This window comes from Schistocerca gregaria, chromosome 7 (assembly GCF_023897955.1).
Source record: "Schistocerca gregaria isolate iqSchGreg1 chromosome 7, iqSchGreg1.2, whole genome shotgun sequence".
Taxonomy (NCBI): domain Eukaryota; kingdom Metazoa; phylum Arthropoda; class Insecta; order Orthoptera; family Acrididae; genus Schistocerca; species Schistocerca gregaria.
This window is the reverse complement of record NC_064926.1, coordinates 559,571,499-559,598,643: the sequence shown is the minus strand read 5'-3', so window position 1 is coordinate 559,598,643 and position 27,145 is coordinate 559,571,499. Positions and strand designations below refer to the sequence as shown.

The following is a 27,145-nucleotide window of genomic DNA, read 5'->3' as shown; positions in this document are numbered from 1 at the left end:
GAGATCCATCCTTCATGAAATCCTCTCCACTCCACCAAGAGTGTCTTTCCGCTGTCCACCTAACCTTCGTAACCTCTTGGTTCATCCCTATGAAATTCCCAAACCACCTTCCCTACCCTCTGGCTCCTACCCTTGTAACTGCCCCCGGTGTAAAACCTGTCCTATGCACCCTCCCACCACCACCTACTCCAGTCCTGTAACCCGGAAGGTGTACACGATCAAAGGAAGAGCCACGTGTGAAAGCACCCATGTGATTTACCAACTGACCTGCCTACACTGTGACACTTTCTATGTGGGAATGACCAGCAACAAACTGTCCATTCGCATGAATGGACACAGGCAGACAGTGTTTGTTGGTAATGAAGATCACCCTGTGGCTAAACATGCCTTGGTGCACGGCCAGCACATCTTGGCACAGTGTTACACCGTCCGGGCTATCTGGATACTTCCCACGAACACCAACCTATCCGAACTCCAGAGATGGGAACTTGCCCTTCCATATATCCTCTCTTCTCGTTATCCACCAGTCCTCAATCTCCACTAATTTCAAGTTGCCGCCACTCATACCTCACCTGTCATTCAACATCATCTTTACCTCTGCACTTCCACCTCGACTGACATCTCTGCCCAAACTCTTTGCCTTTAAATATGTCTGCTTGTGTCTGTCTATGTATGGATGGATATGTGTGTGTGTGTGTGTGTGTGCACGCGCGTATATACCTATCCTTTTTTCCCCCTAAGGTAAGTCTTTCCGTTCCCGGGATTGGAATGACTCCTTACCCTCTCCCTTAAAGCCCACATCCTTTCATCTTTCCTTTTCCTTCCCTCTTCAAAGATCAAAATGAATAATGGTTTGCAATAGTATGTTAGTACATTGCATTCATGAAGAAACTCACTGAATGACACACCGTTTTGAATCCCAAAAAGTAGCTGCTGGTATTTTCTCTACTGGTACATGGGTTCTGACAACAGAGCCCAGCTCTCTTCTTCTCCTCCCCTCCATATTCACCCTTTTGTATTGCCACATATTGTGATGGACCTATGCCATCACACCGGTTGCAATTAACGCTAAAATCTCCTCTCTTGTACATTCAAAGTGAGTCAAAAGTTTCTGACACACATCCAAAACAAACATTACTTTTTGTCTTATTAGGTTGTGTGGACCAACCCTTCTGACACCTTGCAGTATATGATGTGTTTTTTGAGACTTGTGGGAATACTACCAACTCTTAAGCTCACCTCAGAGGACTCTTCAACAACAGTTCAGTGTGTTTCATATTCCACGAGGTTACAAATGTTGTCTTTAGTGGCATTTGACTGCATTCTCAATAGCATCGCAACCACTTCAGGAGTTTCTTGACCATTAGTTCCTTCATAGGGTATGAGCAGCAACTGTGTTTCTCATTTGACGCTTCCCATCAAGAAAAAATTAATAATAATGCATTTTGTATCAGAATGACATTCTACCTGTGGGGTAAAAACTATTGAAAACTCTCTCTCAGATTGTAGAGCTCTACCTGTAGAGTTCTGTATAGTGATGTACTCACTTAAAAATGAAACATAAACCATAATAAGTTTAAGGAAGACCTTCCACACAGAGATTGGCAGCAGATATACAAATCAGGTGATATTAATGAGAATTGGGACCATTTCTATGAAATATTTAACCAGTCTTAATCAGGTTTGTTCAAAGCTAAAAAAATCAAGGAAACCAGATTATACAAAAAACCTTATAATTCCAGAAATCCACAAATTGAAGGAAGATACGGAAAAACTAAATATGCTGCTCAGTACTTCTTAAAAGCTACAGAAGTGGCAGACTTACAGGGAAGCCCTGAAAATCTAAAATCACACTATTACACTGAGCAGATAAGTAAATCCAGTAATGCTGACAAAACAGCCTGAAATGCAATGAATGAAAAATAGGCAGTTTCTGGTTTGCAGTATTGTAGCTCTACGAGAAAAAGAAGTATTGGTATATGAGCCGGAGACAGTATGTGGGGCTTTCATAGAACATTTTAGTAAAGCTTGAAGAGAAGATATATATGACTCAACACTGCAGGATAAACTCTGTTTAAATGAGTTATTCATTTTCTGTAGTTAGTGTAAGAGAGTATGAGGTAATGAAAATAAGTTCAAAACTAAAAGTAAAACATCTGCCGGCCGGAGTGGCCATACGGTTCTATGCGCTACAGTCTGTAGCCGAGTGATTGCTACAGTCGCAGGTTCGAATCCTGTCTCGGGCATGGATGTGTGTGTGATGTCCTTAGGTTAGTTAGGTTTAATTAGTCCTAAGTTCTAGGCAACTGATGACCTCAGAAGTTAAGTCGCATAGTGCTCAGAGCCATTTGCACCATTTTAAGAATGTCTAGTGGCTTGGATGATACATCATCTGCATTACTTAAGGAATGCAGAAAGGAATTGATAAAAGTACTAAGACACTTAATAACCAGTTCAACAGGCTGAGAGACCTTTCCTAACCTTTTAAAAATTTGCAAGATTGAACCACTGTATAAAAAGTGAGGAACCGCTGACACACATATCCATCCATACATATACAGACACAAGCAGACATATTTAAAGGCAAAGAGCTCTGCCCAAACTCTTTGCCTTTAAATATGTCTGCTTGTGTCTGTCTATGTATGGATGGATATGTGTGTGTGTGTGTGTGTGTGTGTGCGTGTGCGCGCACGAGTATATACCTATCCTTTTTTCCCCCTAAGGTAAGTCTTTCCGCTTCCGGGATTGGAATGGCTCCTTACCCTCTCCCTTAAAGCCCACATCCTTTCGTCTTTCCTTCTCCTTCCGTCTTTCCTGACGAAGCAACCGCTGGTTGCGAAAGATCGTAATATTGTGTGTGTGTTTGTCTGTTATTTTATTATGCCTGTCTACCAGCGCTTTCCCGCTTGCTAAGTCTTGGAATCTTTGTTTTTAATATATTTTTCCCATGTGGAAGTTTCTTTCTATTTTATTTATACTTACTCAGATTTTTGACCCAGTTATATATATTTAATTTATGATATCAGTGTTGTAAATGTACAGAAAAAGATACCCATCACTGTAAAGTTATCATGAACAAATAAAGATAATAATTTAGTAATAATAATAATAATAATATCATCATAATAATTGTTGTCCTTACAACTGATGGGGGATCAGCTGTTACACAGTGGTGGTCCTTCCACATGACACCACCCACTACTTCAATCAACCCAATCTGCTATAAGCACATTCCATATGAATAGCATGGATTCTCATTAAAATTTGAGTGAGTGTCACATGTGTGACCACACTGATAACTGGTATACTGTGCACCCCAATGATGAAAGGTTATTTGTACGGACATTTTAGTGTAGCAAGTTAAGCACACTTATTGGTACTGTATTAACGAAGCTTTAATATTATCATCATGTGATACATACATACTCAATATATTGAGCATCTCATCACGGGAGAATGACCACTGCAATACTGAAATGATTACTAAAACTAATGAACTCGTACAGACTTAGATAAGAGCAAATTATGGATTGCTTTCTTCTCCATTTGGTCACACTTGTTTTTTCCACCACACTTATTCTTGTCATAAAATTAATTAATTCATTCATTCTTTAAATACGACAAGCAGCTGTTTTAATGATTTGTGGCCATTGGGATGTCATACCTGTAACATCCCTACATCAGCAGGGTGAACACCTGAAGTTTCCACAAATGACGTGCACCTTTTGTCAAATCTCCAAAATAAAACTATAAAGCTTAGTTTTATTATGGTGTGTGGTGCTCATCATGTCTTGTTGGATAAGTGGATAAAAGTCTGTTAATTGTTTTCAGTACACCCTAAATAGATGGTGGGACGGTAAATTGAAAGCTATCATTAAACCTTTCTCCTCATGTTTATAATTGTTTATTTTTACCAAAATTATGACAGTTTCTTTTCTCTAAGTTTTTCAGTTTCTTGAAATATCCTGAGTGAACCAGAATTCATGCATATGGATGCCACAGTACAATTCCGTACATACCAACAGTAAAAAAGTATCTGTAATAAAATTTCTTCCCTTGGATATTTTCAGTAGAAAATGACTGTCTTAGACAGTTTGGCAATACTGCAATCATTCATATTTTCACTCAGTACTGTGTAACTGAACTGCCAAGTTAGAATAGTGGCAGAGTTTTGTATTCGAATACTCTAGTTCCAAGAGTTCTTTCTGCATCTAAATTTAATTTTCTTTTATTTTCTGTGGTGATATGCCATCTGGTTTCGTAATTGTTGTACAGTGCACAGCAAATCTTACACAAAAGATGTGCAATTCTTTAATAATAATACAGAAATGAGAGCACAACCTTTTTTATTATTCAGCTATTGAAGACATATTTTACCTTTAAACATTCACTCTGTTTTGTTCCATGCACAACACTCCTTCATGATTTCCAGTCCTTTGTCAACATTGCTTTTGTTTTCTCCAGTTTTACCACTTCCCTCAACAACAAAAAAATGGGGGGACCTACTCCACTCCTCTGTTTCAATTGTTCTGTCTCTGCTTTATTTATTCTAGGTAGTTCCCCTACAACCATGCAAATTACATAGCCACATTGTCTAAGTATATGCTGATAACTGTAACAGTTAATTTATTTTTAAATGATCATAACTCTTCATGGCTATTTCTGACATGATCAGCCAGTAATCACTGTGTTCGAAATTAAGAGAAACTGTAGTGGTAAGATACGTAACATTTAAGTACATTGTATACTACAGCTTTATTGGACAGATCTTAATAACAAAAATAAAAATAATACACCAAGACCTGATGTGATAAAGTTAACACAGTGAAGCTGATTTTTAAACCAATTTTCTCATTTACATAAGATATTCCCTTTGAACCTGATGTAAAAATGTGCCTGCAGTGACTGTGTAGCTAGCTTTCTCCTGTGATAGTGTGAAAGGTACTTATTTGTGTCTTCTTTCATAGATATACCAAGTATAACAAAGATTCTGGATGTACTTCCAGGTCTCTAAGTGTTGCTCACTGTTTTCAGTACACTCTAAATAGATGGCAGGGCAGTGAATCGAAATCCATCATTAAATCTGTCATGTTTATAGTTGTCTCTTTTTAAACTGGTTTTACTGACCCTGATTTCCCCGGAATGAGACTCAGATACTCAAGTATTCTAACACAAAACTCTACTGAGCAGCACAGGTGCAAGATACTGAAAATTCATGTTATTATAATGTTGCCATGTTGGCTTTCCTTAATGTTGATTTTCCACTGAAAATATAATCAATTACCTATACTTCCTAAAGGAAGATTTGGGCACCATCATGCATGCACTTTCGTTGGTGACTGAGGAGTCCAATGCGAGAACCCACTTGGCACCCTCAGATAGGGCAAGTGTATATCAAGCCGATAGTGGGCTTCATTCTAACTGCTTGTCTACATGCTCATTGCACGGCATCCGAGGCACAGTAACGTACCAAGAATATGCAAGCGGTGAAATATTGTTACAGAAGTTTATGCACTTTTAGTATGTGAAGAGTCTTGCTGCGGTGTCTGTGTGCATGTATTGCGGTTCATCTTATATGTCCTTTCTTTCTAGACTGCGCTCCATGATGAGCAAAAGTAACCAGCTAGAAGCTTAAAGAGTTGTGTGAAAGGTGCTTTATTGTAGTAGAAAGCTACATCAGTTAGGAATCAGTCATTGTTGATATTAGCACACAGGTATGCTGGAGGTGCAGCATAAGATGGTAATTGTAGGAGTCTTTTAGAGGGCAATGTGAATCATTATTTAGAGTAGTAGTTACTGAATGATAGCTCGTTGAAAGCGTTTTAGCATTATCTGAATAGAAGGCTGATGCAGTATCTTGTCTCTGGTAAAATTATAGTTGTTTTAGATATTGAAAACAGATAACAGTTTCAACTTTTATAGTCCTGTCTTCCTCAGTTGCTTGTAATAAAGATAACAGTTACTTCATCTTTTGTTTCTTGCCTTTCATAAATGAAGAAAGACTGTAGTGCAAAATTAGCTTGTCGGCAGTGGAAAAGAAAAATCTGTTTACAGTAATGAGCCATCTAAATTCAGTTGGATGGCAGTTGGTACTAAGCTGTTTGCATCTTGTTTTAAGGCAAGGCACGATAATGCTTTTCCCTTGTTTTAGCCAAGCTTTCACTATGTCATATAATATTTTATTTGCAGCAGTATTGCTAGTTTACAAGGCTTCAGAGATACATGAATTAAATAATAATGCAGCTTGAATCCACCTTACAAATAATAAAATTATTATTCGTTTTCTTTCATTTCATTTTCGTTAGTTAGTATGTGAAGAGGGTAGCCCTCTTTGAACATGTGAAAGAGAGATAATTTTCGTGATTTTTTCAGGTAAAATCTTTTGAAGATTTCACAAAACAGCTTCGTATCCTGGTAGAGAATTCAACTCTGATCAAAATCATGCATCTCATTCTCAAATTGTGTTTACTGCCAATTTTAAAAATATTATTTTGAGAAAAACTTGTTTAAAATTTTGGGTTACTTTTTTTGTGGTTAAGTTAAACATACCTCCACTCACTGATGTGTGGACCGTACAGCAATCTTTCCTGATCCAAAAGGAAGTTGTCCTCGATCTTCTCTGTAGCCATGGTGATCCTGTGGGCCTCTTTGCCAGCTTCTGTCATCCACTGCTCTGTTCACTCAGTGCACTTTTCGTTCACTTTCATGCAGAAGTTGTAAGAACTTGGTCCGATCTCAAGTTAAAGTATGCTCATAATTTCCATAATGCCTGTTAGGCCATCATTGAAATTACATGGCAACTATTTTTTTCCTCCCTGTAAATGGTTTTCAGACACACTTTTCACAAATGGCCTTGTAACTTGATAACGGAGTTTCTGCTGAACTTTGGATTAAAACTACAGTAAAGTGAACATTCCAGAGAAAATTATTAGCAAACAAACTGATTTTTTGGAATTTTCAAAGAGGACTACCCCCCACCCTTGATTGGAATTATTGTTACTGAAGTTACAATTACTCATTATGTATTTGTAATCTGGTGGTCTTTACCATTTAATACTTGATGAGTTCCATGTTGTTTTATGTATTGTGAAGTAGTATCACATAGATATTAATCTACACTACTGTGTAAAGGACAGTTAGCTGTTGGAAATATTTTCTGCTAATATCAGATTAAGTATACACGTTTCGGCCCAGTAAATGGTAATATTGTATTTACAGTTATAATGATCACATTGCTGATGTTAGTTTAAACTTCTGTAAAATTTTCCATGTGGTTCACCACATATCTCAACTGATTGGCTAGTTAGATATTTAAAAATGTAAGTTTATATATAGCTATCATCCTTGTGAATGAACTGTTGAGAAAGAACTGTTCTTTCATGTGTGGAACCAATCATCAGATGTGTAGTAAAAATATGTCTTTATTATTGTCAGAGATTTAACTCTTGCTACATCTCAGTAGCATCCTTTTACAATGACTACATCAACCATGACAGGCAAATACACACACACACACACACACACACACACACACACACACACACACACACACACACACATTTAACTTAGTTTCTCCAGCATGATAAAAATGATGTACCCACTTACTCTCAGTCTTCTGTTAATTTAACTTTGAAAGAATCTCAGAGTGGTGCTAATACTCTGAAATAAGTTGGTCAAGTGTTTTACAAGCAAACTCCTTTGAAAATGAACAACACTTCTTTAGCCTTCTTGCAATTGATCTCAATGTGGCATCTACCTCCATCGCATCACCTGTGGACTGATTTGAATACTCCACCTTAATTTTCTCCAATTGGGTACCCCAAGGTATTTGATGCTTGTTACTGATTCAAATACTTGCTTTATAATGGCGTAGTCAAGCAACATTGGGCCATTGGGATATTTTTGCAGATTACATTAAAGTCGTTCCATTAAGTTGCGGGTGTGCAGCCGCAAGAAATCTCCTTCTTCTTCTAATATTTCAGCTGTATAACGTTCAGCCATCTTCAGAGTGAGCCGCAAGACTGAACATTATACAGCCGAAATATTAGAAGAAGAAGGAGATTTATTGTGGCTGCACACCCGAAACTTAATGGAACAGCCTTTGCACTGCCAAAACCTGAAGATTTACATTAAAGTTGATTATGATGAATGTCATCTACTTGTCTTTTCATGAAATGTATATGACTGCAGGTCTTCTTATATGACACAATATTTTTTAGACAATGCAAACATTTCATATATAACAATTTCATCTGGAAATAGTTTCAAAATACTGCCAACTTTATGTACCTGGACACTTTCGTATGTATCATGAAAACAGTGGCTCTGTCACACTTCCGTGAAGCACACCAAATGCTGCTTTCACTTCTGTAAATGTCTTTCCACTGAGAGGTTGTATTGAGTTCATAATAAGTTTTAAATCAAGGTAATATGAGACCTTCTTTGAAATTACTGAGAAAATTCCAATTGTTTCTTTTTTAATGGTATAGCTTAATTATTGAAGATGAATGAAACGTCAGTGAATTGTGCAGCATTGCTTACGTTATGGTGCAAATGCTTCATTTTATCTACTCAACTAACATTAAGTATGGTAAGAGGACATAGTGTACTTGAAGTCAAATAATAGTTCAACTTTCCTGACTCTGTTATATTTAATGAGCATGCCAGTTACATGCTTGTTTTCATTATAATTTGCATACCTAGTGTAAAGCCTACGTTAAATAGTAAAAAAAAAGTATTGCTTGCTCATTTGAAGCAATTGCTATAGATATTATATATATAATATTGTCTGTATAGTGGCTATTCTTGTCACACACTTTTATTTTATTACAGAGTGGAGACTCTGCAGAAGACAGTAGTTCACTTCAGCTAAACACAACAGAGCATATGCAAAATGCAGAACACAGTGATGTAAATGCAATAACAGAAGATGAGAGGTCTACACCGATTGTCAATGATGATAGCTGGACTGATGTCAACTTAAATGAAGAGGGTCCTGAGATAGCATTGTCATCTGATTCAATGCATAACAACTTGCATGATGGACATGATAACAGTCGTGGTGAAAAGCCTCGTACAGAAATATCTGTTGTACGTGTTCCGGATGGTATGTGCCCTACTCCTGCACAGATGAGGCCAGATGAACTGCCCATAAAACCTATGGTTGAACACTTGGCTGTCCCTACACCATCTCGAGAGGCTTCACTCACACAGAAGCTAGAAATGGCTCTGGGCTCTGTCTGTCCATTACTGCGGGAAATAATGGTTGACTTTGCTCCTTTCCTCTCTAAAACCCTGGTTGGATCACATGGGCAGGAACTTTTAATGGAAGGCAAAGGTAAGTAGTCATTGTAATCAAATATTTTTGTAATGATAAGTGACCATCTCACCAAATAATAGAACAAGCTCAGATTGAGTAAGATAACATACCATTAAGTAAAAAATGCTTTGATGATTCCCAATTAATTGAGTTCTGTTTTGATAAACCTGTTCCCCTCGTTATGGAAAGAATCCAAAACAAAACCTTAGGAATTTTGATATTATCTCTCTCTCAGTTGTTACATTTCAAGTGAAGGAAAAATCATTTTTGTTACTCTTTTTCATAGTCTTCTTATTACCTCAATGTTAAGTAATTAAGAACTCTGGAAGCCTTTCAAAATATTGTTACACCAGATAACATAAAAATTTATAATAAATTTTTATTGGAATTGCAGCAGTTTACAAGGAAATACATCTTTTCCATGCTGCACATGATTTCTTAAATTTTATTTATGCATCTAGGCACATTTCACCTTTTTAACAAGGCATCTTCAGTGGGTGCCATGGAACATTATGAGGGTGTACTTAAATTTATTCCTTCAAATTTTTTAATGTGAAAACTCTTAAAGATTTGTAAATAATACATACATTATTAACATTCTGCGTATTTATTCATAATGTCTGCATATTTATTTCTCAACGTAGTGATCCTGGTGACTACCAGATTTCTCCCAATGAGAAATTTGTTTGATGATATTGCCACTGTAGACTCTTTGACTTTTTTGATGGAGCCACCATCATACCTCAGCTTGCAATGCTTCATCACTGTCAAAGTGAAGCCCTTGAAGGTGTTCTTTAAGTTCTAGAACCACCTGGAAACCAGGTGGGGATAAGTCAGGACTGTGTGGAGGATAATTGATGAGAGTGAACCCAATGTGTCAGATTGTTGCAAATGTTTCAGTGCTCGTGTGTGGTCTGGCATTATCGTGCTGGAAGAGAGAGAGCCCTGCCTGTGGACGAATGCAACAGATTCAAAATTCAGTTACAGTACACTGTTTCTCATGTATTGACATGGTTAACATTGCATGCCACCATGTTACACACTACAGTTCAGAGACCTGTAGTGGAAGAGGGCTGCAAACACTTAGACCTGAAGAATAAAGATGCAGAATTTTAATAACATTTGTTTTGTTTTAAAAGCTTTAAGAGTTTTCACATAGAAAAATTGGAGGCATTACATTTCAAACATGCCCTCATATATGATTTTTTTGTTGTTACATATTGGTTATAGATTTAAAACAGATCATGGAAATTGTCATATAATAAAATGAAAGAGAAAAAAAAGAAAGAAATGAGCATATGGCGTATTTGGCCGGGAGGCCTCATCAGAGGAAGTTCGGCTGCCAAGTGCAAGTCTTATTTCAGTCAACGCCACAATGGGCATGATGAGGATGAAATGATGATAAGGAAAACACAACTCCCAGTCCCCAAGCGGAGAAAATCTCTAACCCTCCTGGGAATCAAACCCGGGCCCACTTGCATGTGAGGCGAGCATGTTACTACCCAGCTAAGCAGGCAGACATAATAAAATGAAAAGGTGCTTACAGTAAAGTGTCTAATTTATTATTAAAAATCATGTAGTTTTCCCTTGTGTCGAAAACCAGTTGAATGTCTCCATTTTTTATGTAGTTGCTGTGGTTTTGTAGCATAATATCAAAGTAAACTGCAGGGCACTCAATGAAGATGGCTTGTTAAAAAGTTAAATGTATATGAGTGTACAAATCAAATGAAAAATTCATGAGCAACAGGTAAGAAAAGGTGTTTCCTCGCAAACTACTGCAATTCACCTAGAGTTGCTACGGAAATTAGCCATGATAAGAAATTTGTTCTCTTATAGCCTTTTTCTTAGTGCGATGAAAGACATTGCTTGACATCAATGTAATTAAATCTTATTAGCCTCGTTTTTTAAAAGTCCAGAGTTTCATGATGGATGTTGCATCCTGTGCATATTTGTTAGTTATGATTATATTTGTGCTGTTATACCTATATTGAAATACATTTTTTCCAAAATGGTATGCTAAGATTTCCTACTGAATTACTTATAGTGATATTTGTCCATTAAGTAAAGCTGTTATCAGGCTGAAATTATATGAATTTCATATTTACCCTGTTGTCAACAGCAAATACGGGTAATAGCAGACCAATGCTAATTTTTATGGTCAAAGACTTGATTATAGGCTACAAAGACTTTCTTTAGTCATTATTGTGCTTAACATAGTGTTTCACTCATTGTATACTTAGCATAGAATATGTCCTATTAATGAACAGTTTCAAGTACCAGTGTTAGCCCATTCATAACAAGCCAGACCATGTATTATTTTACATATTTTGAGAATATGCTTGTAGTGTGTTACTGGGACATTCATGTAATTTTAATACCTCTGCTCAGAGAGATAATTAGAATTTGAGAGCTTTAATATGAGACAACTGTTCAGTTTCAACCTTTATACTCACATGATCACAGCATATCTTTTTCACACATTCACAGCAGTATGTCACTTGCTTCTTTCATGAGCTTGTAATGTTTAGCTGAAAATTATTGGAAATGGTGGGGGAAGCTATAAATGGTTTCTTGCTACCACAGCTTTAGAAAGCTTAGGTAATTTGCAATCACTCAGAATTTCAAAGAATCATGTCATTGCAAACACGGCAGCAGTTAATACAATCTCTTAATGTCTTCTGATTGTTTTAGTTGCTTCTCAAACAGGAGAGCAACCAATCATTTGGTATATGGTGTGCTACTAGGATAACATGGTTTGATATGAAGGTGTATACACCACAGAACTCAAAAATATAAACAAATTTTACATGTTAAATGGAAGTGAGTGAACAAACAAATAGAAGAAAAGTCTATTTTTATTATATCCTTGTTGCCTGATGATACTTTGCTCTCTTAATATTTTCAGTTGCCAGACCAACTATTTTTCCTTGGAATAGTGAAACGACAGGATCGGTTTTGTATCTTTATGCTTTCTCTCTTGTTTTACTGTCTTTCAAGTGCAAGGTACACAGTGGCATATTTTACACCCAACATGTCATGGATCAGTTTCTCTGTGAGCTGCATATGGAATCAGATGACTCAAGATGAATTTTTTTGAACAAAAATGACTTGTTAGTCACTTTGTATGCACCTACTGCATTCCTTTTGGAGCAGGAAAAGAAATGTATTAGTTATGAGTATAACATGTACTTTTTTTAAAATTTCTAATTTTTTTCTCACCACTTTGAGCAGAACATTAATACAGTTACAAATGCTTAAATATCATGCGCGGTCTAGCCTTTAAATACATAGAAATAATGGAACCTTGCCATTAATTTTCTTTGTATTTATATGAGAAGTTGATGGTAGTCACTATGGAGACACATCAACAGTGACCGTTGGGGTATATAATGGTTAGCTGTGCTTCCCAGAGGAGACGCTCCCTTTTTTTTTAATTTCCCTCTCTAATAGAAGGACGCTACTGGTATCACTGCATTCCTTTTGGAGCAGGAAAAGAAATGTATTAGTTATGAGTATAACATGTACTTTTTTTAAAATTTCTAATTTTTTTCTCACCACTTGTCCGTGTCACTTATAGCTGCTCAGCAACAAAGCCCATTTTTACAGTTCCTTCTAATAAAAAGCTGTGCATTGTAAGATGTGCCCTTTGGTTTTTAAGAAATCTAATTTTACGCCCTGTCACACAAGTTGCTGCAGATTCAAGCACAAGCAGAAAGTCACACAATTTCTCTGATATTCAGTCAGGCTGATGCAGAATATATGAATCATTGATCATGTCATCTTTATCAGGTGCAGAGAGTGTCAGATACTATCTAGACTCCAAACATGTCTTGCAACACATGACAAAGAAGATCAAGTCAATTGTCAAAATAATGTGCTAAAAACTTAAACTACCATTGCTGCTTTGCTTGACACTCTGGATATTTATGTTGTTTAGTTATGCTACAAAAATAAAGGACAACCCAATACAAATGTGATATCTGCATAGTACCCCATTTGCTGATAGAACCACATCTTTATGTTAGCATTTTAATTTCCTGCCTCGCCCTTTTCTCCTGCCAAAGAGTGGTTTCTGCATATTGTTTTGCCACCAGGGAGAAGTTTGACAAAATAAGTGGAAATACTGAATAGTCCAATTAATACTTCCGCTCATTATATGTTTTTTTTTTTGTCTTGTTGTGTGGTGATACTTTCTTCATGATCCTGCCAGTAGTGTTGTGTTTTATGAATTTTCACTCCATAATAAATCAAGCAACCTATTGTCCCTATTTATGATTTTAAGGAACCTTGGATGTCAGTCAGTGAATTTTGTGAAGAGAATTAGTCTATGTTTTTTTATTTTGAACAATATTACCTCTAACATTCAGTTCCAAAATATCCGTTGTAGATCTTGGTTTTAAATGCATCAGTTCAGTTTCTACCCAACAGAGCAACTTCAGCATGTTGTACTGCTATAACAGTACCTCATCCATTTGGCTTGATTCTGAATTGCGACCACATCTGTCCATTGATGTCTCTTCTCCTAACAGTGCATTTATGTTGTGTGTTGTTTCATGTATGTGCATGAACTTTATATTTTGTTGTACACGTATCAAAGTATGATGTATATTTGTAATGCTTTGCTTCTTTTTTTGTGCATTGGCTGTAAATAGGATTTCAAGGTAAATTCATTATTTGAGATCTATTGCATGGGCAGCATGGTTCTCACAGTATGCTATGTAGAGAGTAATGTTACAACCTTGCTTTGTATTCCATTGCTTCACCTGAGGGATGAAATTATAATTAGTGAGTAACATTTAACTAAATCATACAAACTTGTGTTTCATTTCTGTTTCAGGTTTAACAACTTTCAAAAATAGCAATTCTGTTGTTGAACTAGTTATGCTCTTGTGTTCACAAGAATGGCAGAACTCTCTGCAGAAACATGCAGGCCTTGCATTTATTGAATTGATCAACGAGGGGCGGTTAGTATCTATTGGTGAAGCCATCATCATTTATGTTTTGTGTTGGTATTATGAGTGATACATGCTAATGAACTTTTTTCCAGATTGTTATCTCATGCAATGAAGGACCACATTGTACGAGTGGCAAATGAAGCAGAATTTATTTTAAACAGAATGCGAGCTGATGATGTTCTGAAGCATGCTGACTTTGAGGTTACTATTTTTTGCTAATACTTCTCTATATATTTCATTAGTGCTTATTAACTAGCTTGCCATTTTATTCAGAGGCCAAAATCATTAATATCGTATTTCAGAAAGTTGCTTTACATGTTACCGTACTGTTCAAGTGATTTTGAAAGGGTAGGTGGAACAGGACATGAATTTATGTACAATTATATGATTAAACAGAATGTATTAAAAACAAAGATTCCAAGACTTACCAAGCGGGAAAGCGCCGGTAGATAGGCACAATAAATAAAACACACAAACACACACAGAGAATTTCTAGCTTTCGCAACCGACGGTTGCTTCTTCAGGAAAGAGGGAAGGAGAAGGAAAGATGAAAGGATGTGGGTTTTAAGGGAGAGGATAAGGAGTCATTCCAATCCCGGGAGTGGAAAGACTTACCTTAGGGGGGAAAAAGGAAAAAAAGGACAGGTGTACACTCGCGCACACACACACATATCCATCCGCACATACACAGACGGTCTGCTTGTGTCTGTGTATGTGCGGATGGATATGTGTGTGTAACCAATTAATTTTTGGGTTCAAATTAATGATGATGTAAATAAAATAGAAAGAAACTTCCACATGGGAAAAATATATTAAAAACAAAGATTCCAAGACTTACCAAGCGGGAAAGCGCTGGCAGACAGGCACAATGAACAAAACACACAAACACACACACAGAATTACTAGCTTTCGCAACCGATGGTTGCTTCTTCAGGAAGGAGAGGGAAAGACGAAAGGATGTGGATATTTCAAGAAGCTGTGCGTAGTGGTCACTGAAACCTGTGTTGAAGTTTATAGCTGCATATTCATGGCTTTCCTTGTATATCAGTATTATCAGCATCACATCAATAGTGGTGCTGGATACACTTTTAACTCTGGTAGGGGAATTTATAATTGGGAGCAGATTCTATGTTGCACAAATAGCCATAAGATCATCTGTATCTTTTGCAACTTTGTTAAAGTTAATGTTCAAGTCTCCACATATTATAACTGTTTTGTTTAGGTCCCTGATACTGTCAAGACTACCTTCAAGTTGCTTAAAGAATATTTTTATGTTTTAGTTTGGACTTCTGTACAGGCAAATGATGATTGTTTTTATTGAGGTTAGTTCTACAGCAGAGATTTCAAACTTGTCTTCTTTTCCTAAATTTTTGAGAGATTTTAGGCAGCAGCAGCTGATACTGTCTTTCACAATGTATCAGTTATGGCATTTTTAATATAACATGTCCAGAACAGCTTTTTATATTGAAATGACCACTACTAACTGGGAGAGCACATTAATGAACACTAGGTCAGGGGCTCTCAAACATTTCCTCTGACAGAACACTTTCAGAAACCTGGTACTTTGATAGAACAACTTGTTATTTTGAAGGTTAATAAAACTGATAGAATTTTAAAGAATGGGAAAAACTGGATTTGTTCAATAATTATTTCAATTTTAAATCATAACTAATAACACTCAGATCATAACAATTTTTTTTAAAGTAAGGAAAAATGTAGAAAGAAAGCTGATGTCTTATCAATAGCTTTTCACAGAATACTTATTCAGTTCCTGCAGAACACCATTGTTCCCTGAACACAACTGGAGAAAACCGCCCTGCACTAGAGAAATATCCTTCCTACCTACCTACCTCTCTCTCTCTCTCTCCCCTTTTCCTGAATTATTAATCATTCTCTGTATTCCATTTTGAAATCTCTCTTCACTTTAATACAGATTCACATTCTCAGTCAGATCCATCTAGATTCTCTAAACTTAAACTAATACATTGATTACCAGCAAACTATCTTTGACATCTTAATCTTCCAATGCCTTTTCAAGTCATTTTTTTTTTCTCAAATGAATGAACAAACACCATCTGGAGCACTATTTCTTTTATTAATGATTAACAATATTGATCTGTCTAGCACTCATCTTTAGATCTAAGCTGGGAAAAAAAAGAAGTGATATACAAAAATTATGTAAGTGCAACATTACACACAACGCCATCAACGCTACCACAAATAACGTCAAAACATCATGAACCCACTCATTACAGGCTCCAAAAAGTGCAGTTTGTCATGAATGGTAAGAATGACATAAAACTAATGCAAAAAACAAAAAAGGAGCCAATGTGAAAAATTGTAGACCCAGATACATACCATGTGCACAAGTCACTGGCCAGCATACTATACAGGGTGTTACAAAAAGGTAAGGCCAAACTTTCAGGAAACATTCCTCACACACAAAGAAAGAAAATATGTTATGTGGACATGCTTACTTTCCATGTTAGAGCTCATTTTATTACTTCTCTTCAAATCACATTAATTGTGGAATGGAAACACACAGCAACAGAATGTACCAGCATGACTTCAAACACTTTGTTATAGGAAATGTTCAAAATGTTCTCCGTTAGTGAGGATACATGCATCCATCCTCCCTCGCATGGAATCCCTGATGTGCTGATGCAGCCCTGGAGAATGGCGTATTGTATCAATGCCGTCCACAATACGAGCATGAAGAGTCTCTACATTTGGTACCGGGGTTGCGTAGACAAGAGCTTTCAAATGCCCCCATAAATGAAAGTCAAGAGGGTTGAGGTCAGGAGAGCGTCGAGGCCATGGAATTGGCCCGCCACTACCAATCCATCAGTCACCGAATCTGTTGTTGAGAAGCGTACGAACACTTCGACTGAAATGTGCAGCAGGTCCATCGTGCATGAACCACACGTTGTGTCGTACTTGTAAAGGCACATGTTCTAGCAGCACAGGTAGAGTATCCCGTATGAAATCATGATAACGTGCTCCATTGAGCGTAGGTCGAAGAACATGGGACCCTACTGAGACATCATCAACAATGCCTGCCCAAATGATCACAGAAAATCAATGTTGATGATGTGATTGCACAATTGCGTGCGGATTCTCGTCAGCCCACACATGTTGATTGTGAAAATTTACAATTTGATCACGTTGGAATGAAGCCTCATCTGTAAAGAGAACATTTGCACTGAAATGAGGATTGACACATTGTTGGATGAACTATTCGCAGAAGTGTACCCGTGGAGGCCAGTCAGCTGCTGATAGTGCCTGCACACGGTGTACATGGTATGGAAACAACTGGTTGTCCCCGTAGCAGTCACCATAGAGTGACGTGGTCAACGTTACCTTGTACAGCAGCAACTTCTCTGATGCTGACATTAGGGTTATCGTCAACTGTACGAAGAATTGCCTCGTCCATTGCAGGTGTCCTCGTCGTTCTAGGTCTTCCCCAGTCGCGAGTCATAGGCTGGAATGTTCCGTGCTCCCTAAGATGCTGATCAATTGCTTCGAGCGTCTTCCTGTCGGGACACCTTCGTCCTGGAAATCTGTCTCAATACAAATATACCGCGCCACGGCTATTGCTATGTGCTTGATGCTAGTACTGTAGAGCAATGAGTCGCATGTCAACACAAGCACCGAAGTCAACATTACCTTCCTTCAATTGGGCCAACTGGTGGTGAATCGAGGTAGTACAGTACATACTGACGAATCTGAAATGAGCTCTAACATGGAAATTAGGTGTTTCCGGACACATGTCCACATAACATCTTTTCTTTATTTGTGTGTGAGGAATGTTTCCTGAAAGTTTGGCCATACCTTTTTGTAACACCCTGTATATATAAATGACTATGAGCACAAAAATGCGAATATTCATTTTTAGACAAACTGTGTAAACGAACACAAAAATAAGAAATGTACTGTGAGAGTTTTTCTTATATTTGTCTTTTATCATTTATAACACGTCATGTTGTTGTTGTGGTCTTCAGTCTGAAGGCTGGTTTGATGCAGTTCTACTCACTATTTAATCCTGCGCAACCCTCTTCATCCTCGAAGAACTACTACAACCTACATCCTTTTGAGCTTGTTTACTGTGTTCATCTCCTTATCTCCTTCTACAATTTTACCCCCTCCCCACTTCGCTTCAGTACTAAACTAGTGCTCCCTTGATGCCTCAGAATGAGACACATCAACCAAGCCCTTCTGTTAGTCAAATTATGCCACAAATTTCTCTCCTCTGTAATTCTATTCAGCACCACCTCATTGGTTATATGGTCAACCCATCTAATCTCCTGCATTCTCCTATAGTACCATATTTCAATAGCTTCTATTCTCTTCTTGCCTGAACTGTTTCGCATCCACGTTTCACTTCCATACAAGGCTACACTCCAGACAAATACCTCCAAAAAGGACTTCCTAAAATTCTAGTCTATATTCAATGTTAACAAATTTCTCTTCTACAGAGAGGCTTTTCTTGCCACTGAAAGTCTAAATTTCATATCCTCCCTACTTTGACCATAACCAACTATTCTGATGTCCAAATACTGGCTTTTGTGCCTTGTCTCCTAATCTAATTCCCTCAGCATCACCTGATTTAATATGAATACATTCTATTATTATTCTATTTCATATGAATACAATCTATTAACCCCGCCTCCACCCAATGCACCATGGACCTTGCCATTGGTGAGGAGGCTTGCGTGCCTCTGCGATACAGACAACCGTACCATAGGTGCAACCACAACAGAGGGGAATCTGTTGAGAGGCCGGTCATACATTTTGTTCCTGAAGAGGGGTAGCTGCCTTTACAGTACTTTCTGGGGCAACAGTATGGATGATTGGCTGATCTGGCCTTGTAACAATAGCTGAAATGGACTTGTTGTGCTTGTACTGTGAATGGCTAAAAGCAAGGGGAAACTACAGCTATAATTTTTCCCGAGGGGATGCAGCTTTACTGTATGGTTAAATGATGATGGCGTCCTCTTGGGTACAATATTTCGGAGGTAAAATAGTCCCCCATTTGGATCTCTGGGTGGGGACTACTAAGGAGGACTCAGTTATCAGGAGAAAGAAAACTGGCGTTCTACGGATTGGAGCATGGAATGTCAGATCCCTTAATCGGGCAGGTTGGTTAGAAAATTTAAAAAGGGAAATGGATAGGTTACAGTAAGATATAGTAAGAATTAGTGAAGTTCGGTGGCAGGAGGAAAAAGACTTTTGGTCAGGTGAATACAGGGTTATAAATACAAAATCAAATAAGGGTAATGCGGGAGTAGGTTTAACAATGAATAAAAAAAATAGGAGTGCAGGTAAACTACTACAAACAGCATAGTGAATGCAATATTGTAGCCACAATAGACACGAAGCCCACGCCTACCACAGTAGTACAAGTTTATAAGACAACTAGCTCCGTAGATAATGAAGAGATTGATGAAATGTATGATGAGATGAAAGAAATTATTCAGATAGTGAAGGGAGATGAAAATTTAATAGTTATGGGTGACTGGAATTCGATGGTAGAAAAAGGAAGAGAAGGAAACGCAGTAGGTGAATATGGATTGGGGGTAAGGAATGAAACACGAAGCTGCCTTATATAATTTTGCACAGAGCATAACTTAATCATAGCTAACACTTGGTTCAAGAATCTCGAAAGAAGCTTGTATACATGGAAGAGGCCAGGAGATACTGGAAGTTTTCAGATAAATTCTATAATGGTAGGACAGATATTTAGGAACCAGGTTTTAAATTGTAGGACATTTCCAGGGGCAGATGTGGACTCTGACCACAAGTTATTGGTTATGAATTGTAGATTAAAACTGAAGAACTACAAGAAGGTGAAAATTTAAGGAGATTGGACCTGGATAAACTGAAAGAACAAGCGGTTGTACAGAGTTTTAGGGAGAGAATAAGGGAACAATTGACAGGAAAGGGAGAAAGAAAAACAGTAAACGAAGAATGGGTATCTTTGAGGGATGAGATAGTGAAGGCAGCAGAGGATCAAGTAGGTAAAAAGATGAGGGCTAGTAGAGACCCTTGGATAACAGAAGAAATACTGATTTTAATTGATGAAAGGAGAAAATACAAAAATGCAGTAAATGAAGCAGGCAAAAAGAAATAAAAACGTCTCAAAAATGAGATCGACAGGAAGTGCAAAATGGCTAAGCAGGGATGGCTACAGGACAAATGTAAGGATGTAGAGGCATATCTCACTAGGGTTAACATAGATACTGCCTACAGGAAAATTAAAGAGACCTTTGCAGAAAAGAGAACCACTTGCATGAATATCAAGAGCTCAGATGGAAACAGTTCTAAGCAAAGAAGGGAAAGCAGAAAGGTGGAAGGAGTATATAGAGGATATATACAAGGGCGATGTACTTGAGAACAGTATTATGGACATGGAAGATGATGTAGATGAAGATGAAATGGGGGATACAATACTGAGTGAAGAGTTTGAAAGAGCATTGAAAGATCTAAGTCGAAACAAAGCCCCGAGAGAAGACAACATTCCATTAGAATTACTGACAGCCTTGGGAGAGCCAGCCCTGACAAAACTCTACCATCTGGTGAGCAAGATGTATGAGACAGGCAAAATACCCTCAGACATCAAGAAGAATATAATAATACCAATCCCAAAGAAAGCGGGCGTTGACAGATGTGAAAATTACCAAACTATCAGTTTACGAAGTCCCGGCTGCAAAATAATAACGCAAATTCTTTACAGATGAATGGAAAAACTGGTAGAAGCCGACCTCGGGGAAGATCAGTTTGGATTCCGTAGGAATATTGGAACACGTGAGGCAATACTGATCCTACAATTTATCTTAGATAGATTAAGGAAAGGCAAATCTATGTTTCTAGCATTTGTAGACTTAGAGAAAGCTTTTGGCAATGTTGACTGGAATACTCTCTTTCAAAGTCAGAAGTTTGCAGGGGTAAAATACAGGGAGTGAAAGCTATTTACAGTTTGTACAGAAACCAGATGGCAGTTATAAGAGTCAAGGGGCATGAAAGGAAAGCAGTGTTTGGGAAGGGAGTGAGACAGAGTCGTAGCCTATCTTTGATGTTATTCAATCTGTATATTGTGCAAGAAGTAAATGAAACAAAAGAAAAATTTGGAGTAAGTATTAAAATCCACGACAGTGTCTTGAAATTTGGATATAAGATGAACATCAACAAAAGCAAAACAAGGATAATGGAATGTAGTCGAATTAAGTCGAGTGATGCTGAGGGAATTAGATTAGGAAATGAGGCAAAGTAGTAAAGGAGTTTTGCTATTTGGGTAGCAAAATAACTGATGATGGTTGAAGTAGAGAGGATATAAAATGTAGACTGGCAATAGCAAGGAAAGTGTTTCTGAAAAAGGGAAATTTGTTAACATCGAGTGTAGATTTAAAGGTCAGGAAGTCCTTTCTGAAAGTATTTGTATGGAATGTAGCCATGTATGGAGTGAAACATGGATGATAAATAGTTTAGACAAGGAGAGAATAGAAGCTTTTGAAATGTGGTTCAACACAAAAATGCCGAAGATTCGATGAGTAGATCACATAACTAATGAGGAGGTGTTGAATAGAAGTGGAGAGAAGAGAAGTTTGTGGCATAACTTGACTAGAAGAAGGGATTGGTTGGCAGGACATGTCCTGAGGCATCAAGGGATCACAAATTTAGCATTGGAGGTCAGCGTGGAGGGTACAAATCATAGAGGGAGACCAAGTGATGAATACACTAAGCAGATTCAGAAGTATGTAGGTTGCAGTAGGTACTGGGAGATGAAGGAGCTTGCACACGATAGATTAGCATGCAGAGCTGCATCAAACCAGTCTCAGGACTGAAGACCACGACAACAACAACATGAAAATCCATGGAGAAGAAATAAAAACTTTGAGGTTCGCCGATGACATTGTAATTCTGTCAGAGAGACAGCAAAGGACTTGGAAGAGCAGTTGAACGGAATGGACAGTGTCTAGAAAGGAGGATATAAGATGAACATCAACAAAAGCATAATGAGGATAATGTAATGTAGTCGAATTAAGTCGTGTGACACTGAGGGAACTAGATTAGGAAATGAGACACTTAAAGTAGTAAATGATTTTTGTTATTTGTGGAGCAAAATAACTGATGATGGTCAAATTAGAGAGGATTTAAAATGTACACTGGCAATGGCAAGGAAAGTGTTTCGGAAAAAGGGAAATTTGTTAACATCGAGTATAGATTTACGTGTTAGGAAGTCGTTTCTGAAAGTATTTGTGTGGAGTGTAGCCATGTATGGAGTGATACATGGATGATAAACAGTTTGGGCAAGAAGAAAATAGAAGCTTTCGAAATGTGGTGCTACAGAAGAATGCTGAAGATTAGATGGCAGTTGGTAGGACATGTTCTAATGTGTGAAGGGATCACCAATTCAGTACTGGAGGGCAGTGTGGAGGTAAAAATCGTAGACACTAAGCAGATTCAGAAGGCTGTAGGTTGCAGTAAGTACTGAGAGATGAAGAGCTTGCACAGGATAGATTAGCATCAAACCAGTCTCTGGACTGAAGACCACAACAAAAAAATTCTATTACCCTTGTTTTGCTTGCATTAACGTTCATCTACATACCCAATTGTATTATGTTAACATATTATTTAATATTTTTAATATTTTCCAACACACTGTATCAGTATATCAGTCAATGACTTGTGCATATCATGTGACTGACTATTCAATTTTTCCACACTTTGTCCATTTTTTTTATTTTTAATGTTAGTTTTGTGTTGTTCTTACCACTGCTCACATACTGCACCTTTCCAGGCAAGTTGTGAGGAGGTTCACGAGGTTTTAATTTTATCAGCAGTACCATTGTGTAATGTTACCCTTACACAACAGGGTGTCTAGGTTAAACACATAAAAATATAAAATATAATGACTTGAGAAGTAATTGAGTTGTTTATTGACAGTACGTTTCTACAAGGATGTTAAGGCAAATGTTTTATTCACACTTGATACATCTCGATATGTGCACCATTAGTGGTGTGACAGACATCTACTCCATATTCAATTTCCCTCTAAGTGTTTTTCAGCAATGCAGACATAACATTTTCAATAGCTATTCAAATGCAATGGCACAGATCTGGTACATCATGAACCGTTGTCTTGATAAAGCCCCACAGAAAAATTCAAGTAGTGTAATGTCTTTTATGAGACCAAGTAGTCAATAGTCTACCTTTTACAATCCAGCTATTTGGAAACTCATTGATTGATTAATGGAGAGGGTTTATGGGAGCAAACAGCGAGGTCATCAGCCCAGCAATTTCAATGTTACTCACAGAAGAAATATGGTCCGTTAAAAGTGGATGGATCCAGTCAAGGGTCAAACTATAAAATAATGACGTTAAAACACTTGCAGTAAAAGACAAAATCTAAAAACAGGAAAAAAATCAGTCTTTCAATGGGGAGTTGGTCATGGGGTCCCAGACCAAGAGGACATGAAGAGACGTCCCAACCACAACCTCCCTGCCCCTGCTCTATAAGTAAAGCAAAAACTTTGTCTCTGGAAATAAAAACCACTGTCACAGAGGACCAGTTCAGCCATCTATGAATCATGTGCTAATATTAAAATAACACAAAATTAAAATAAAAGTTAGACAGAAAGAAGCCGAGAGGACGTCACATCACTCAGTCTGTGGTCCTCAAACAAGGATGGGACGGCATCCATAAATATGATGTCAAACTCAAGGTTATGAGAGGGGAGATGACACCTCCAGAGGAACCAGGAGGTGAGGAGGGGGAGGGGGGTTGTCTTGCTACATACATACTTCTTCTCTTTTGGAGGTGGAGGAGGGCAAGGTAGAGAGAGGGTTGTTGGTGCTGTTGTTGTGGTCTTCAGTCCAGAGACTGGTTTGATGCAACTCTCGATACTACTCTATTCTGTGCAAGCTTCTTCATCTCCCAGTACCTACTGCAGCCTACATCCATCTGAATCTGCTTAGTGTATTCATCTCTTGCTCTCCCTCTACAATTACCTCCACACTGCCCTCCAACACTAAATTGGTGATCCCTTCATGCCTCAGAACATGTCTTACCAACCAGTCCCTTCTGCTAGTCAAGTTGTGCCACAAATTACTCTTCTCTCCACTTCTATTCAATACCTCCTCATTAGTTATGTGATCTACTCATTGAATCTTCAGCATTTTTCTGTTGCACCACATTTCGAAAGCTTCTATTCTCTCCTTGTCCAAACTATTTATCGTCCGTGTTTCACTTCTGTACATGGCTACACTCCATACAAATAATTTCAGAAACAACTTCTTGACACTTAAATATATACTCCATGTTAACAAATTTCTCTCCTTCAGAAACGCTTTCCTTGCCATTGCCAGTCTACATTTTATATCCTCTCTACTTCGACCATCATCAGTTATTTTGCTCCCCAAATAGCAAAACTCATTTACTACTTTAAGTGTCTCCTTTCCTAATCTAGTTCCCTCAACGTCACCCAACTTAATTCGACTACATTTCATTATGCTTGTTTTGCTTTTGTTGATGTTCATCTTATATCCCCCTTTCAAGACACTGTCCATTCCGTTCAACTGCTCTTCCAAGTCCTTTGCTGTCTCTGACAGAATTACAATGTCATCGGCAAACCTCAGAGTCTTTATTTCTTCTTCATGGATTTTAATACCAATTCTAAATTTTTCTTTTGTTTCCTTTACAGCTTGCTCAGTATACAGATTGAGTAACATCAGGGATAGGTTGCTTTCTTTACAGAATCCAAACTGATCTTCCCCGAGCTCGGCTTCTACCAGTTTTTCCATTTGTCTGTAGAGAATTCTCATTAGTATTTTGCAGCCGTGACTTCGTAAACTGACAGTTTGGTAATTTTCACACCTGTCAACACCCACTTTCTTTGGGATTGGAATTATTATATTCTTCTTGAAGCCTGAGGGTATTTCGCCTGTCTCATACATCTTGCTCACCAGATGCTACAGTTTTGTCTGGGCTGGCTCTCCCGAGGCTGTCAGTAGTTCTAATGGAATGTTGTCTACTCCCAGGGCCTTGCTTCGACTTAGGTCTTTCAATGCTCTGTCAGACTCTTTACGCAGTACTATATCTCACATTTCATCTTCATCTATGTCCTCTTCCATTTCCATAATACTGTCCTCAAGTACATCACCCTTGTACAGACCCTATATACATTCCTTCCACCTTTCTGCTTTCCCTTCTTTGCTTAGAACTGAGCTTCCATCTGAGCTCTTGACGTTCATACAGGAGGTTTTCTTTTCTCCAAAGGTCTCTTTAATTTTCCTGTAGGCAGTATCTATCTTACCCCTAGTGAGATATGCCTCTACATCCTTACAATTGTTCTCTAGCCATCCCTGCTTAGCCATTTTGCACTTCCTGCTGTGAGACATTTGTATTTCTTTTTGACTGCTTCTTTTGCTGCATTATATTTTCTCCTTTCATCAACTAAATTCAATATTTTTTCTGTTACCCAGGGATTTCTACTAGCCCTCACCTTTTTACCTACTTGATCCTCTGCTGCCTTTACTATGTCATTCCAGAGAGGAAGTACATGGACTGAAAGAGAGCAGTTGACTTTGGGGAACACAGATGGTGCATCTCACGGCCAAGTTGTGGTAGGAGGCTTCCGGACTGAGAGACGCCAGGCAGAGGGGTCCCAGGGAGAGCCCAGGCCAGGAAGGGGGAGCAGCGCTTGGACAAGAGGTCATGAGTACTGCAGGGGAAGAGGCGGAGATGGGGATGGGGCTGGGGTAAGGAACAGGTAGGAGGGGGAAAAGATGTAACAGCGGAAAAATTTGAAGGAAGTGACAGTGGATGGAGCCTCTCGTATTTTTGGCGAGCCTCAGTGTAAGGTAGGCGATCCTCGGACTTGTGCACCTTTCTTTTCTCTTCTCTCTTGTAAGCTGGGCAATCTGGTGAGTGAGAGGAGTGGCGGTCATGGCAATTGACACACACAGGTGGTGGAACACAGGGGCTTACCTCATGGAGTGGTTGTTCACAGTCACCACACAGAAGGTCTGCTGCACAGTGGGAAGACATATGCCCAAAATGCAAGCACCGAAAACATTTCATGGGTAGTGGGAGGTACAGCTTCACGTCACATCTCTAGCACATAACCTTGACCTTCTCTGGGAGGGTATTCCTCTCAAAAGCCAGAATGAAGATGCCAGTATCGGTGCAGTTGTCTTTGCGACCCTTCTGCACACGTCGAACAAAACAAATGCCGCATCACTCCAGACTAGCCTGGAGCTCCTCATCAGTTTGCAAATGCAGGATTAGGTCCTTATGAATAATCACTCTTTAGACAATATTCAGAGATTGGTGAGGGGTAATAAAGACTGGGACATTGCCAAGACAATCACAAGCACAAAGAGTGGTAGACTGGATGGCAGAAGAAGATGTGATCAACAGGAAGACCGACCGCATCTTACTGAGACATTCCAGTTCACCAAATTTCTCCCCAATACATCCCAAGGCAGTGAGCCTGGCCATCCTCCCATGGCATAGTGCGGGATGTGAAGGCTGCCGGGTCATATGAAGCAGCATTCAATGATCCTTCACCATTCGAAGAAACAACCATTTGAGAATGGCTAGATTATTGCAGCTTGATACGCTTCATGCACAAGCATCTGCCCTTATACCACCCATTCTGATCAGGAGCTCTCCCTGTGGGTGCCAACTGGCAACAGCAAGGACAGCCTGGCACAGAAGCCATTGCTGGGAGGTCCAGGTTAATTAAACAAACAGAAACAATAAAAATAAGAAGAATCTTCAGCCATCAAAACGTTGAATACTTTAGGAATTTACTATAGAAGGAAACACGGACTGAAATGAACAGATATGAAAACACAGATGAGAAGTTCA

General features: G+C 38.3%; 1 protein-coding gene across 6 annotated transcripts in view; it reads left to right on the top strand.

The window, feature by feature from the left end:
* LOC126281932 (neurobeachin) overlaps positions 1-27,145 on the top strand; it is a 2,071,601-nt gene that overhangs the window by 1,289,436 nt on the left and 755,020 nt on the right. For all 6 annotated transcript variants that reach the window (XM_049981271.1, XM_049981272.1, XM_049981275.1 and 3 more), the window contains 3 exons: positions 8,833-9,337; positions 14,157-14,283; positions 14,367-14,475. In XM_049981271.1, the coding sequence (XP_049837228.1) occupies positions 8,833-9,337; positions 14,157-14,283; positions 14,367-14,475 (741 nt within the window). The remainder of the gene's footprint in view (positions 1-8,832; positions 9,338-14,156; positions 14,284-14,366; positions 14,476-27,145) is intronic.